Source organism: Anguilla rostrata, chromosome 15 (assembly GCF_018555375.3).
Source record: "Anguilla rostrata isolate EN2019 chromosome 15, ASM1855537v3, whole genome shotgun sequence".
Classification (NCBI taxonomy): domain Eukaryota; kingdom Metazoa; phylum Chordata; class Actinopteri; order Anguilliformes; family Anguillidae; genus Anguilla; species Anguilla rostrata.
Genome location: NC_057947.1, coordinates 13,412,010 through 13,426,262, shown reverse-complemented (window position 1 = coordinate 13,426,262; position 14,253 = coordinate 13,412,010). Strand labels below are relative to the sequence as shown.

The window sequence follows — 14,253 nt, the reverse complement described above, 5'->3', positions numbered from 1 at the left end:
CATGAGAACAATGCCAATATAAAAGACCAATATAAAAAAAAACGGTTTGAATGTTTCTGAGAAATAACTTGGAAAAGAATAAGGAACGAATGACCTACAGAGGATTTATTGCAGAATTGGTCATTTTCACAGGTGTTATTGTACAGCACAAATTAGTACATAACAGGGATCTGTGATATTTAAAAAATCACAGAAATCATTTTTAATGAAAAGATTCTTAAAGGAAAATTGTATTTTAAATTTCAAAGTTTTTATTACAAGAAACATAATCCTACTTCTAAACATTTTTACCCAAAGTATTAGTGAATGAATCAATTTCTTCTTTGTACTATAAAAAAGTGTCAAAGGTGGAATAATGCTTTCTTAGTTTTTCTTTCATTACGCTACACATATTAAGAAAATTAATCATATACATTATTATTTCAAGATGGTCAATCTTTGTTAGGAAAATATTTCGGCAGTCTATTTTATTAGATACAGCAGACAATTGATATATAAAAAACTAAAGACACACCCTGGACTAATCCAGCCATATAGCCAGGTTTTATTTTAGAAAACTGAAATTTCATATCACGTGTAACATTTTTAATTTATGTGCATTGTCAAAATACAAATACAGATTATACATGAATATTCCAGTCGATTAATTACTCAGCTACAGTCATTTTTCTGAGCTGTCTGCCACTGGCTGCTGTTCATTTAAATAATCTTAATATATAGAATTTATTTCACCTGGTTTCCTTAAAAGTTGACTTTTTAATCAAACTAGCAGTTAGGTTCTGGAAAGAGCAAGAAGAATATAGGCAACTCCCTATAAACAGACACAGAGGGCCACCAGGCCCCTCTTTCTCTCCTGAGGAGTATTGTCCTTATGAATGCATATCAAAAAACACTTAAGTGACAATACTTCAGTAGTCTTCTGATGCATTATATTGCTTATAGATGAATAGACTACCCCCCACACAAGCTACCTGTAGTACATTAAAAAAACAAGAACAATCATTAACATTCAGCACATTCAAAAGAAAACACTTTTAGAAAACAAAATTTAATTAAAAATATGTTTTAAATGTCCACACTTGACCTTGTGAACAGAAAGTGGTGGACTGTGAGCCGGGGAGATGCTCTATGGCTCGCAGATGGTGGTCTCCACCACAAACTTGTTCTCAAAGTGGCGGATCCTGCTGCATTTGAGGGCCTCGCGTTTCTGCATGCCTGTGGTGGGCGTGGAGGAGAGAATGCAATGCTTTAAACTCCAGCTCAGTGGCCATATTTAAACATGTGCATAAGTACAGTACAGTATTCTATTGTGCCAAATGATGTCTTTTGTTAGTGGGTTCTAAAGAGGGCAACTCGGGTAGTTTTGAAATTCTTTTGCAAGACGGGTGTGTGGAAGAAGAGAGTCATGTAGGAAACAGCCATGTATTAGGTGTATGGGTATGTGTGTGTGTGTGTGTGTGCAGCCTGAAGAGGGGTGTGTGTGTAGTCTGAAGAGGTGTGTGTGTGTGTAGTCTGAAGAGGGGTGTGTGTGTGTGTGTGTGTGTGTGTGTAGTCTGAAGAGGGGTGTGTGTGTGTGTGTGTGTGTGTGTAGTCTGAAGAGGTGTGTGTGTGCACGCGCGCGAGTTTAACTCACCCAGTATGGTGTCTTTGCGCTCCAGTCTGTATGTGTCCTTGCCACGGCAGAGGTTGTAGATGAAGTATCCCAGCTGGTCCACATCGTCTATCCGCTCTGTCACGACCATCTGCTCATGGATCAGGTAGGACTGTGGCAGGTACGTCCCAGCCTGAGGAAACACGCAGACACATGCACACAAGCACACACTTACACTAAAGCAGTAACATACACTTCCTACACATGACGTGTCAAGAACAGCTTTTAAGCCCTCTTCATGTCCTGTATTGATTAACATTTATGGGTCGGCAACTTGCTTTTACCCAAAAACATTTGATCAGCGGCAGCCCCTAGTGGGTAACTTTCGTAATCCCCCAATCCTCATCGCAATCATGACACTGGGTCATGTGACACTGCTTTGCTGAAATTTCTGGAGAACATGGCTGCTGTGAAACGGGAAAAATATAATCATCTCCTAGAAGAGTGAACTTATCACATAGGCTGCACTTGTTGTCACACAGCCCTACATCAACAAACATCATCTGTACCCAAGTTGACATTTTCAAATTCTTAGACTGTTGGCTTGGGCTACGTTAAGAAATTTCTGCTAGCTAGCTAGCTACCCCATTGTATGTGAACAGAGCTAAGGCTAGCAACAAATCCACAGTTTCTGTATGCCAGATGTCTCCAAATTACATTTTAAGTCTGTTTTGAAATGGCTGATGTAAATGTACCATTTTCCATGCCTGGCTTGTGAGATAAGGAGAACATTGCCTTTAAGGACTTTTTTTTTTGTGAAACAGCTGCCTGTTTCCCAGTTGCCCACCGCCAGTAGTAGCAGCCCTGCATTTCACCTTGTTGCCCTTTGCTGTCAACTGTTGTCAGCAACCCTAGCCCCTAAAGTTGCACACTCTGCTATGCATTGAGTGATATTTAAAACCCTGCTTAGAGCTCTAGGGGATGGTAACCTTGATGTTGAGTTGCTTGTTTGATGTGCTCAACTCCACGGACTAAAAAGAATAATGAAGGTGTTTCAGTGCTAAAAGCCTGGGGAATAACTGCAGTAAAGAGATAAATGTTGCCAAACCTTGATGTTGACCAACAGCTCCAGTAAGTCCTTGGGGGGCATGACGACGGAGGTGTTGAGGGGGATGACGTAGCATTTGTTCAGGCTGAGGTCCAGGTATGCCGTCAGTTTCTGGAGAAGACGCATAGCAACAGCAGTATGCTTAGCTTTGGAAACCTCAATGCTAGTCCACTAGCTGATGTGAAGCAAATGCAGCACTCAAAGACATTTAAGCCTTGTATATTGCATTTCTATATGGCTCTATGATGCTGAAATGCAGAACTTTAGACGCAAGAATCACCCTCTGCATTTTACGGTTTGCTTTCAGTGGGAAGGCCTTTGACTCAGTGCATTAATGTGCTTCTGCAGAGATACACCATGTATGAAGGAGCCAATGAGGTGTATACACATGGTGGGGAGGGGCGGAATCTAACCCTGGGAAAGTCGTGGACGATGTCAGCGGGGTCACTGTCAGCGAACTCCGGGACAGGGACGTTGATGACCGCGACCCCGTCACCCTCCAAAACGCGGAACCTCTCCTGGATCCTCCGGACCGGAGAGGGCAGGTCCACGTCCACCTCCTCCTCTGGCACCATGAAGTTCTCCTCCATGTAGTCCACCCCGCACACAAACACCTGACCCTCCTGGAAATGACATTGCGAGGTTAGCCCTGCCCCCCACCACACTAAGCTCCACCCACAGAGGTGCATGCTTCTCTCCCTGAACAGAATCTTACTAGACATGTAAAAATCAGAAAACCAAGGGAGATTGTTTTTCTTAAAATGTATACTGTTTAACTCAGAGCACATTTGACTTGATAATTCAAACTGCAATATCACATAATTATGATACTGCCTCACCTGCAACACGTAGTACCTGTACAGGTAGGCTCCTCCCACAACTACGCCAGACAGCATGAGTGCCAGGCCCAGGCACATGCACCAGCACCAGGCCTTAGACTGCTGCCGAACTCGCATGTCATCCTCCGGGTCCTACTCACACACACACACACACACACACAACGTGTCACATTATGAAATATGGCAGATTCAGTACTATGCAGAATAATGAACTTGCACAATACTACACCTACACATAGCATTGGAACAAAGTTTATCAATAAAAAGTGCATTCCATTCACAGAGTGCCTCAGTGCAAAGCTGGAATAGAAACATATGGAAGCCCAAGTGGCTCCAGAGCAGTCTCAAACTGAGCTTCAGAGCAGCCTCAGACCGGGTTTCAGAGCAGCCTCAGACCAAGCTCAAGAGCAGCCTCAAACCGGGCTTCAGAGCAGCCTCAGATAGGTCTGTGTGTTGAGGATGTGAGCCCCACTGCTCTGCTGCAGTTCCTTTTTTAAACACAACTTCTGCAGGCCTGAGTGCTGCAAAATAACACTTCCTCAATCAGCTTCCCTTTTGGCTAACCATCAGCAACCACACTATATATTGGGTGGGGGAGGGAGTTAGTTATACAGTAACCCCTGAGGAAATACTAAAGTGCAATGTCACCACTATCTTCAGAAATTTATACTGGCTTAATGCCCTTTACTACAAAACTTCCCTTACGTGCAAAGTTATGTGCACTTTGGATCAGGAAGCAAAAACGATGTGTATGGACGGAGTATGCATGAAACAAGAAACAAAAACAAGTGCAAGACATTTTTCAGAAAGAGAAAGAGAGAGTGAGAGAAACAGAAAGTAAAAAAATGAAGGGCTGTCTGACTACTCACAATTCTCAGGGGCAATGTTACAGACAAAAAAGGAACTACATCTCAGCACTACGGATGAGCAGTTTCAGAATTCAATGCTTAAAAAAATTAAGATTTCCAAGAAAAAAAAAACATTCATAGATTAACTATACCTTTTATGATTTATGGCAATACCCTTTTGCTAAATTCTTTTATTTCAACCCATCAAACAGGTTGTGCAGTATCTAGTAGACCTGTAGTGCACTGAAGGGAGTTGAACAATGTATAGGAACTTTGGTCATGTTTATTGATCAGAAGATAATGTTGACTTTTGAAAAACACACACCCATGCACACACACACAAAGGCAGTCCACGACTGAATACTTCATTGTCACCATCTTTTTCCATTACAAAGCAAAGAGCTTATAAATTTCACAGAGATCACCCTGTTCCTAATACACATTTCCCCAATAAAATGAGATGTAGTGTCAGGTGACTGACTGCTACAGTCTGAAGTCATAGTTGGTGAGTTTCCGTGGAGACTCTTATTCCACAGTGCTTTGTTTCTGTTTCTCCGCTCCCCTCAGGCTCAGGGAGGCCCTTACATCAGCCGCTCCCCTGTCTGCGTTACATCAGCCAGGTGCGGCAGGCCCCGCCCACGCCGTTACCCTGCCAGGTGTGTCAGCGCGGGGAGGAGCGAGGCGGCTTCCAGCGCTGGCGCCTGCGGGAAACGGCCCTCTGAGAACGCGAGAGCAGCTCACAGGCTTTCTGCACTTATCTTTTGCATCGCATGGAGCGTAAAATGGCCGCCGCGCCTCTCCCAGGTGGGTGCTACACGTTTGTGGGGATTGAAGTGAATTTCTTCTGCCCTTCACAGTAAAATACATTGAGATATTGGGATGAAAGGCCCTATATAAAGGCAATCCATTGATATTATCATAATATTTATTACTTGGGGACATAATACCAAAATGGAAAGGTGGGTTTTCCCACAGCGAGGTAAAGGTTGCTCCTGCCCCAGCCCGTTAATCTCGCTGTGTTCAGGCGAAGATGGCTGCTGGTGGCACAGCTGAAGCCTTCCAGCGCAACCATATCCCTGCGATTAAGGGCTAATACCCCACAGTTGAGCCATCTGAAAACCTCAGAGCTCTGCTGTGCGTGAAATGGCCTCTCAACATGCCCACGTGAACGGGCAGCCAATCGGAATGCTCTATTTACATCCTCTCAGTGTGGGTAAAGGGTGAGGAGGAGGTTGGGACAACCCTTCAGCTAAACACGGCCACACACCTCATCAGCTGAAGTGCACCAGAACTGTAATACGACTCCTCCCTCACACCTCCTCCTGCCCCACAGCCCATGAAGCCCTCACTGATCATACTCATCTTACATGGTCATTTACTTTATCAGATGCCCTTATGCAACACTTACCCAACCTGTACAGTTGGATATTTTTACTACGGATAATTTTGGACGTTGAACTTGCAAATGATGAGTTACAAACCCAGCTCCCAAACCAATACCCCACGCTCCCCCTCGACCATTACCATCCTTGTCCTGTAAAATCTGATCCTCCATCTCATCCCAAAAAATACACTGAACCACACCAATTGAATTCCTTGCCAAAGTCCCCTATGACAGCCTTGTCAAAGGCCAAACCTTTTTAGGAGTGGACTTCAAAGCACTCCCTCCCCAAAGCACAGCCTCTTGCTGCTCAAAAACAGCCTAATAAGAAGCTTACATTGCCAAACGTATCTACCAGAGACTTCCAAAGGGATCAAACCTTATGAGACGGTCAGGATTCTGAGTGAACTATTACAGCAGCAGCTACCCACACATGACCCGTCAGGCAGGAAATGGCAAATTAGCCACCTGATGCGGGGGACTTGGGTGCGTTTCCATGCCCGCCCTTCTCGTGGGGTGGCTGAGTAACAGGGTTGGGCAGATTTCACTTTCCATTCGGTCCATTAAGGGAAGGAACTCAAATCCATTTCATTACTTAGAACAGATGTAAGCGACCCCAAACTGTGGAAAACCCTGAAAAAGGCAGAACCCTTTGTTGTCTGCAAGTGGGCCCTACAATCCCATAACCCTACATGGTATACGTGCTATCCCAACAGTGGTCGCGCTAGCCTATGAAATGCTCCGTCTTTGGAACACAGGACATTTCAAAATCTGTTTTACACCAGTTCACTTGCCTTCTAATTAAAATAACCACTTTTGCCATAATATGCCAACTCAATTACAGAAATATATGTCATTCATAATTTTATGATGACACAGAAGTGGGAAGAAATAGCGGGATTAGCCGGATGAAATGAGATGCAATAATTTTTTGCCGTTCTCAAAACAAATTTTGCCACACACTCTAATAATATTTTTAAAATCCTAGGAGCAATTTCTGTTTTAATTCACTCATCTTGAGCAAGCTAGCTAGAGCGTGCCATCTCGCTTTAGACTTTTCGTTCAAATTAAGCACTTTTCTCTTAGAATCTCACAATCTTACCAATGGCTGCATAAAAATGGTGATCAAAAAACAACACAAATGTCAAACAATGTGGTTCAAGTCTGGGTCACCAAAAAAAGGGACCTCGCAATAGCTGCAGTTATAGAACGCAGTGTATTTTTTGCCCTGCATTTTGGTTCTTTATACCCGCTTTAGACATGCAGAATCCTGCATTAACGGGAGTATCGCCCAATATCACAGCTGCAGCAGAAGCCTACAGTTATTGTATTGGTATGAAGTTACGGTAATGTTTCTTATATCACATGCTGCGAGCAGTGGGGGCATATTTTTTTTGGAAGGTGGAAATGAGGATGGGGGTGAAAGACCAGCTGCGCTCCTCCTGACTGACTGATGGGGAGGTGGAGGCGGCTGAGGTTACTCATGTCCTTGCTCTACCCGGGATACACAGTCGCCCGTGTGTGCTTGCCTGTCAGTCTCTGTTTCATTAGCCGCCTCGTACATAAACCAGAAGCCTGTCAATCTCCATGTTTCATTAGCCACCTTGTATATCATTAACCAGCTGCTTGTCAGTCTCCATGTTTCATTAACTGCTGTATATAAACAGAGCCCTGGCTGTTTGCCCTTTGACCATTATGCTGTCTTTCAAGAGTTACGTTGTATTACACCCCAAACGCGCACACACACAGACCCGGTGGCTGCCTGCTGCTGCAGCAGGGTTTGGCTCATTTAATTTACATGTGTAAATCTGTTTATCCTGTGCTTTAGCAAGGGCAAATTCTTTAGGGAAAATTAACTCTGCCCACAGAGGATAGCAGCACTTGCACACGTGTCAGCTTTTGCACACGTTAAAACGAGCAATGGAGACCCTGCCACTGGGCTCTTGCTCGTTTGACTCATACAAAAGTCAGCTTTAGAAATGCACTGTTCTCATTCGCCGAGTCAAACAGCAATAGTTCCCAGCTATTTTAAGCATAAGAGAGACCGTTGTCTGATGATTCAAAAAAACACGAACATGAAACATGAACATGAAATGGGGAAGAGCAGTTTAACACCCGCAGTTGGTATGCCTTTCCTACAGCCTATCTGAATGCAGCAACTGCCACACCAGCCAAGATCTGCATTACCATTCTCACCCCCTAAAGGGTAGCAATGAAGAAACCACACCATTAAAATTACTGTGAAATGCCAGAGTCCAATTTTACTCTAACAATATATACAAGCAGAACTGTATTAGCGTGGAAACCGTAAATGCTATGCATTTGGAATATTTTTTAGAAGATAAAAAAATGAGTACAAGCATGGGTAATACAGTGATAACAGCATATCAGGGTGAGGCCTGGCCTCCTAAACCCAGCAGTAAGCAGTAAGAACACAGAACACACTGAGACAGCCTCCTGGGCAGCTCATCCTGCTAAACCATGACTCCTTGCCACGGTGACACTTCACACTGCATAACCGAACCATCGCCATCGCAGTGTCAGCTGTTGCTGGGAGACCAGTAGTGACCAGGAGGAGGGTTTTGGTCAGCAGGGTACCCATCACACACTAGCGACCCATCTGCTAGACTGGGAGTGTGCCTGTGCTGGCTACTTTACAGGTGCAGATGTGTGTGAGAGAGCATGTCTGGGTACCTACAAGCTGACTGGTGATGCTGTAGTGATGAATCAGGCTTACAATTGTGACTGGGGTTTTTTTTTGTTATGTTAAATAAAATAAATGGGATACAAACTTTTGACTATATATTGTAAGAAAGCAACGAATACAGAAGGTCATTCAGCACAATTCATTTGCTTGTAATCTCAAATAGGGTTTGAGCTTGAAGGACCCCCGCCTGTCAGTCCCCTAATAATAGAAACAAGTTACTGCATGCCTGTGCAATGCTGCATGAAGATCTGCTGCACTTGCAGCAGCAGTACAAAGTTCACCTTTAACAAACTTAAAGCTGTCTCATGTGAGACTGCCAAAGTTAAAGTCCACCAGTTGCAGGAAAAGAGGTGAAATATCTTTTTTCATCCACTCAATTAATTGCTTGAAATATTAAATACTTTGGTAAAATCAGCTCTAAGCCTCTTCCAACAAAGGCTAAAAAGATTAAAGACTTGGCAGCATGTCTCTCTTCAGAAACCATCTGTATAAGGCCTCAAACTGGTCTACTACTCTCTTCTGCAGCTTATTTGCAACAGGTTAAAGAGACAATTCACTTTCTGGAGTTTTTGAATAATATTTTTTCATTTTTTGTCCATGTTTTTAATTGTCCCCGAAAATTTCTGATGACAATACAGAGGCACTAAATGATTTTTGGTGTAAAGCAAGAAAATACACTTCAGGCAACTCCAAAGCAGATTGAAAATGCTTGGGCTGATCGGAAACAAAAACTGAAATAGCATCAAAAACAGGAAGAGACATTTTACACAGTCAGCAAGACTGAAAACAGTGTTAACAATGTCACCAAAAAATTACAATTTTAGTATTATACAAAGTTCATTTTGTACACAAACATTTCATTTTTCAAGTTTCTGCATTTTAAAACCTAGTTTTGAAAGAGGTTTGGAAATGCTGAAGCTTGGTAGGCATGAATTTGAACTTGTGTTTTGCACTCTCTAAATAAAAAAGTCCAAATATTTTCAGTTTGAATTAGTGCAAAAAAAAAAAACCCCACCTACTTCCTCAGACCTGCACATCCTGACCACAGCCATGGATCCCATGATGAGCAAAATAAGACAACAAAGAGTACAGGGCCTGTCTTTGCATAACATTTTCATAGAGTGCAGCACGTTTAAAAAAAAAATTTTTTTTAACTTGGCACATCACTGGGTCCCCTGATAATTTTCCTGACAGGGGCATACATCTCCCTCCTGCTTCAGTTTTTCAGCATTATAAATCTGAACCAAAAAAGTGCTTAAAATGCAGCTGCTGTCAAAAAATGATGACCCGACTTTACCTGAACCTGACAATGTTAACCGTACTGGAATGTCACCTTTACACTCAAACAAAAGATATTCTCACCTGTACAGACCATGAGCTTTAGGTTCTGCTAACCTCTAGAATTAACTGAAAAGTGGAATTATTTATGTAGTACATAGAAACCGAATAGATGCATAGAACTTTGTGTTGTGCACACCTTAATTTGTGTCTCCAAAACACTAGTGACTTCGTTTTTTGCTGATATTTTGACCACTAGTGTTAAAGTTAATTCCCTATTTGACAGAAATAGAATGGAAACTTCCTCCACCTTTATAACAGATTAAGGAAAATGATGGTCAGAATAATGTGTCATTTTGCCAATCATAGCTCAGTGTTTAGGACCTCCAACTACATTTGCAGAGATAAATCAGTCAGTCCATTTAACTAAGTCCAGAATTCATAAACCCACACGGAGTACATTATGATCATGGGGTGGAAAATTAATGTAAACAGATTTTACCAAAAAAAAAACTTTTTTATAAAAAAAGTTTAAAAATAAAGAAATTAATTGGTTTTTAAAAGTTTAAAATTGTACTCGCGCACAATCTGTCTTTTTTAACAAATTTAAAACCCAGGAGAGTAAAATTATGACGAGTTCTATTTTCAAACAATAGTCTAGACTTCCTTCACAGTTTGTGGCTATAGAATCACAAGCGATCGCATCTAGTCAGAAACAAAACTGAAATAGATACTTGGTGAGAAAAGGAAAGGGACTTCATGGTGCCTCAATATGTTTATTGAATATTTGAGAATGCGAGCGACAGTGTGGAAAGACAGGTAACTCAACACACTGCATGTAAATAAACATGTACTACACTACAAGAATAAAAACGGCACCATGTGTTGTCGGTATACACATCCATTCGACAACAGGTAGACAAGCCTAAAGAGACTACTCAGAGTCTAAAAAAAGGTTAGACAGTGCCAGATCACAGATATCGAGTCATATCTGAACTGAATGAAATGCAGCTGACATCGTGCCAATGTTCAATTCCTTTTCAAATGCGGCGTTTTTCTAAGGCAGCTGACGAGCCGATACTAGGAAACAGATGGGACACATTTCAGCGCCAGGGACCGTCTGACACGTCAGATTAATTAGCAAAAGATCAAAACATTCCATGCAGCCATTTCACTTCAGGAATCACACCACGTAACGCCTCCACATTGCGAGCCAGCGAATATTTACAGTGATAGTATGAAGGTGCATGCCTAAATTTAAATAAAATACTAACGGGTTTATCTTTTCCCACGCAAATGGTACAGGATTTGGACTTTTAAGCATGTTTGTCAATCCAGAAAATAAAGCCTTATCTAGCTAGCCGCTCAACAATTAAGCGTGCAACTTTACATTAGCCAAGGTACAGTTGGATTGTTTCATGCATCTGGTTTTTTTACGTTATTATTTACAACGTCAGACACAATAAACCGGCTAAAACCAGCTGTTGCATTCTAACGTTAGCTACCTGTAAAACCGTCATAATAATAATGGCGAGGGGGAAGCTAGCTAGTATAACATTAACTTTACACTCTATCGTTACCCTCTAGAAATTCCTGTCAGGGAAAAAAAGAGGGGGGAAAGGGAACAAAACATTTCCTGGTTGTCAACAAGCCAAGTCAGGAGTCGGGACAGCATAAGACAACTAAAGACAAGCTTCCTCCAATTCTTTTTTTAACAGTCTAAACGTAAATTAGACAACCAATTTACCTAGCAAACCTCGCGTATCTGTTTCCGCGTATAGTCAGCAACAGTGCCATGAAGCTAGCCAATTTTACTAGCGCCAGCTACAGGGAGTATAACTAGATACATTTTGCGTAGTCAGCCATTTTACAAGCTAACGTTCGCTGGTTGGCTTCATGGCATAATCTAGTAAAGATAGCTAACCAGTGACAGTGTTAGTGAACGACGTGTCCAATGTCCAAAACAATCACTCCGCAAACTCGTCCGACTTTGACAACCATCGTAAAGGCGAAGTCAACCAATTTCGGTGCATCTGCCACTTTCCAATTCCTCTAATATAATTTCAGTCAGTGTTCAGTTTCTAATCCGCAGATAAAGGCGAATGCTGTTTAGCCGACTAGTTACACCCCTGAGCGGCCTCGCTTTTTTTTCGATGTTAATCGGGGTAAAAAAATTATCCACACAGACACACAATCTTTTCCTGAAATATTTTTGGTTAACAATATACAATAATTACCACGTTAAAGTAAGGACTATTTTTCTATTGTAATTCGTCAGCAAGATAATGTTATCTAAACAGCTAATGTTCATTTTTCGCACCCCACTTCAGCACGCCAATCTCAACTCACCTTGTATTCAGGAATGAGAGCCTCATTATTGTCTTCCTTTTTCACATCTTTCTGTCCCAAAGCTGAATTAAAAGAAACCTTCACCATTGTGAAAATGCGCGCGTATTTTGCCTAGTTACAAAAGTAAAACTAACTGAAAGACGTTTGAAGCGGACTCTTTGTTCTCACAGGTAACGACCAACAAGGAAGCCTCGGATTTCTCGTCCCGCAGCTTCTCCCTTCTCCTGACAGACTCCTGTTGCCAAGCGGTGACGCAGATGAATATAGCTGCTCGCAAGCAAAACTGAAAATGTACACAGCGTCAAAATCGTCACCAGCAGGGGCGTGCTTTCCCACTTTTTCCCTAAATTTATCGGTAGCTTACATGACTATCTTTTATTACACTTCAAAATAAATATAAGCATGTATTTCTTTATTTTATTAATTCGTTTTTATGGTTTATTGATTAAATTGCCTGTTCATATGTCCTAAAGGCCTCAGCCAATTAAATACTTTTAAGCATAAGGGGGCATTAGCTTGGTTAACACCCTGCAAAAAAAATTCTCTTAGAATGTTCTTTCTTTCTTTCTCAGTTTCATTTATGAAACTAAATCAAATTAGATGTAACTTATTAGATGTAACAGTTTATAACATATAGAGAAAACATTCAATGGTAGGGAGAAAGTAGGCCTACTTTCACAGTGGGTAAGGAACTGGGCTTGTAACCGAAAGGTTGCAGGTTCGATTCCCGGATAGGACACTGCCGTTGTACCCTTGAGCAAGGTACTTAACCGAAATTGCTTCAGTATATATCCAGCTGTAAATAAATGGATACAATGTAAAATGCTATGTAAAAGTTGTGTAAGTCGCTCTGGATAAGAGTGTCTGCTAAATGCCTGTAATGTAATGTAATGAGTTCCTGTTGAGTCCATAGAATTTGTGGTAGGTCCTTTGAGCAGTCACACTGAAAGATGTCCGTCCCATGTTTGCTCTGTTTGTGAACGTGCTGGACATTGACCAGCCAGCCAGACATCGCTCAAACAAACATCTGCTTTTGTATTTCACACACTGACAGCCCCAGTTTGGCGGCATGGTGACAGAATGGTTGAACTATTGGACATTGGATGTGAAAGTCATGTACAGTATCCAATTCCAGGGAGGGACACTGCTGTCGTGCCTTACACAAGATTACAAATTTGTTATTGCTCCTGTAAACACTAAGCATGTAAGAGGTGTATGTGAAAGCAATGCACAGCAAATTTGCCCTATTTAGAATGCTATGGCCCAGATACAGCAAAAAAAAAAAAAAAGAAAAAAAAGGCAACAGGGCTCAGTCAAGACCTAGAGTTACTGTAACCTTGGAATTGCTTTTCCTCGGTGGTGTCAACTAATGTTCACCAAGGGAATGAAAAGCGACTCTGAGATGGCTTGTTTTCTGTTGGACCTGTAAGTAACCTTACCTCTAGCCATGTCCAGTTTTTAAATTGTTTGTACATGTCTGGTTTGTGGTCCTGATCACACAGTGTAGAGTAATGTCCGGTCAGAGTAATTGGTTTATCAATAGTGTCTAATGAATTTGTATGTCTGTGACTTGGTCTGGTAAGCGGTGGTGAGTGGGCCGGGTTTAAGATGGAGGAGGAGACCTCTTTGATTGTTAACACAGGCAAAAAAATGCAGCATTGCATACCTGTAAGTACTGAAATATAAAATAATAACATTTGTTTCCTGAATTTCCATGAAACACTTTTCTCAAATCATAATTTATCTCCTTACCTCTCAGATTCTTAACCACAATTTCTTTCTCTAAATTATATTTTGGCCAAGATAAAATAACATGCTCAAAAGTTTCTTCTTGAGAACAGTAATCACAATTGCCACTGTTGTGTTTTCAGTAGATGAAGTGTACTTTTTAAGCCTGTATGCCCAAATCTCATTCTGGATATGACCGTCTCCTCTCCTCTACTCCTTCCTGCCTTCCTCATCATTCCCACGCTTTCATGAATCTTAAAAAAAGGTCTTGTCCTGTTCTTTCATTGTTCCATTGGTTTTGCCATCTTTTTTGCATTTCAGTTATAATTAAACTCTTCTGCCTTACTAAAATTTTAAATCAAATCTGCATTATCATGTTTTGTTGATTTTTTAGCATATTTATTGCACATATTTATTGCTTCAA

At 41.6% G+C, this 14,253-nt stretch overlaps 1 protein-coding gene across 2 annotated transcripts; it reads right to left on the bottom strand.

Moving 5' to 3' along the window:
- Window positions 1-90: 90 nt before the first annotated feature.
- LOC135240349 (integral membrane protein 2B-like) lies at window positions 91-12,360 on the bottom strand. 2 transcript variants are annotated; one of them, XM_064309716.1, is made up of 6 exons: window positions 12,102-12,360; window positions 3,539-3,670; window positions 3,113-3,322; window positions 2,700-2,810; window positions 1,634-1,784; window positions 91-1,215 (listed from the first exon to the last, which is right to left on the bottom strand). In XM_064309716.1, the coding sequence occupies exons 1-6, from the start codon at window positions 12,186-12,188 to the stop codon at window positions 1,127-1,129; spliced, it is 780 nt and encodes a 259-aa protein (XP_064165786.1). In that variant the 5' UTR covers window positions 12,189-12,360; the 3' UTR covers window positions 91-1,126. The 2 variants fall into 2 exon arrangements, with proteins under 2 accessions (XP_064165786.1, XP_064165787.1); XM_064309717.1 differs by having other exon boundaries at window positions 3,113-3,319.
- Between the last annotated feature and the right edge of the window lie 1,893 nt (window positions 12,361-14,253).

What these genes read in the sequence shown, in the direction of transcription:
- LOC135240349 (XM_064309716.1), bottom strand. Translation starts at nt 12,188, where the DNA reads ATGGTGAAGGTTTCTTTTAATTCAGCTTTGGGACAGAAAGATGTGAAA. An exon ending in ACAGGTACTACGTGTTGCAG is followed by an intron (nt 3,323 to 3,538) that starts GTGAGGCAGTAT and finishes TGTCATTTCCAG; the next exon opens with GAGGGTCAGGTGTTTGTGTG. An exon ending in GCGCAAAGACACCATACTGG is followed by an intron (nt 1,216 to 1,633) that starts GTGAGTTAAACT and finishes CGCCCACCACAG; the next exon opens with GCATGCAGAAACGCGAGGCC.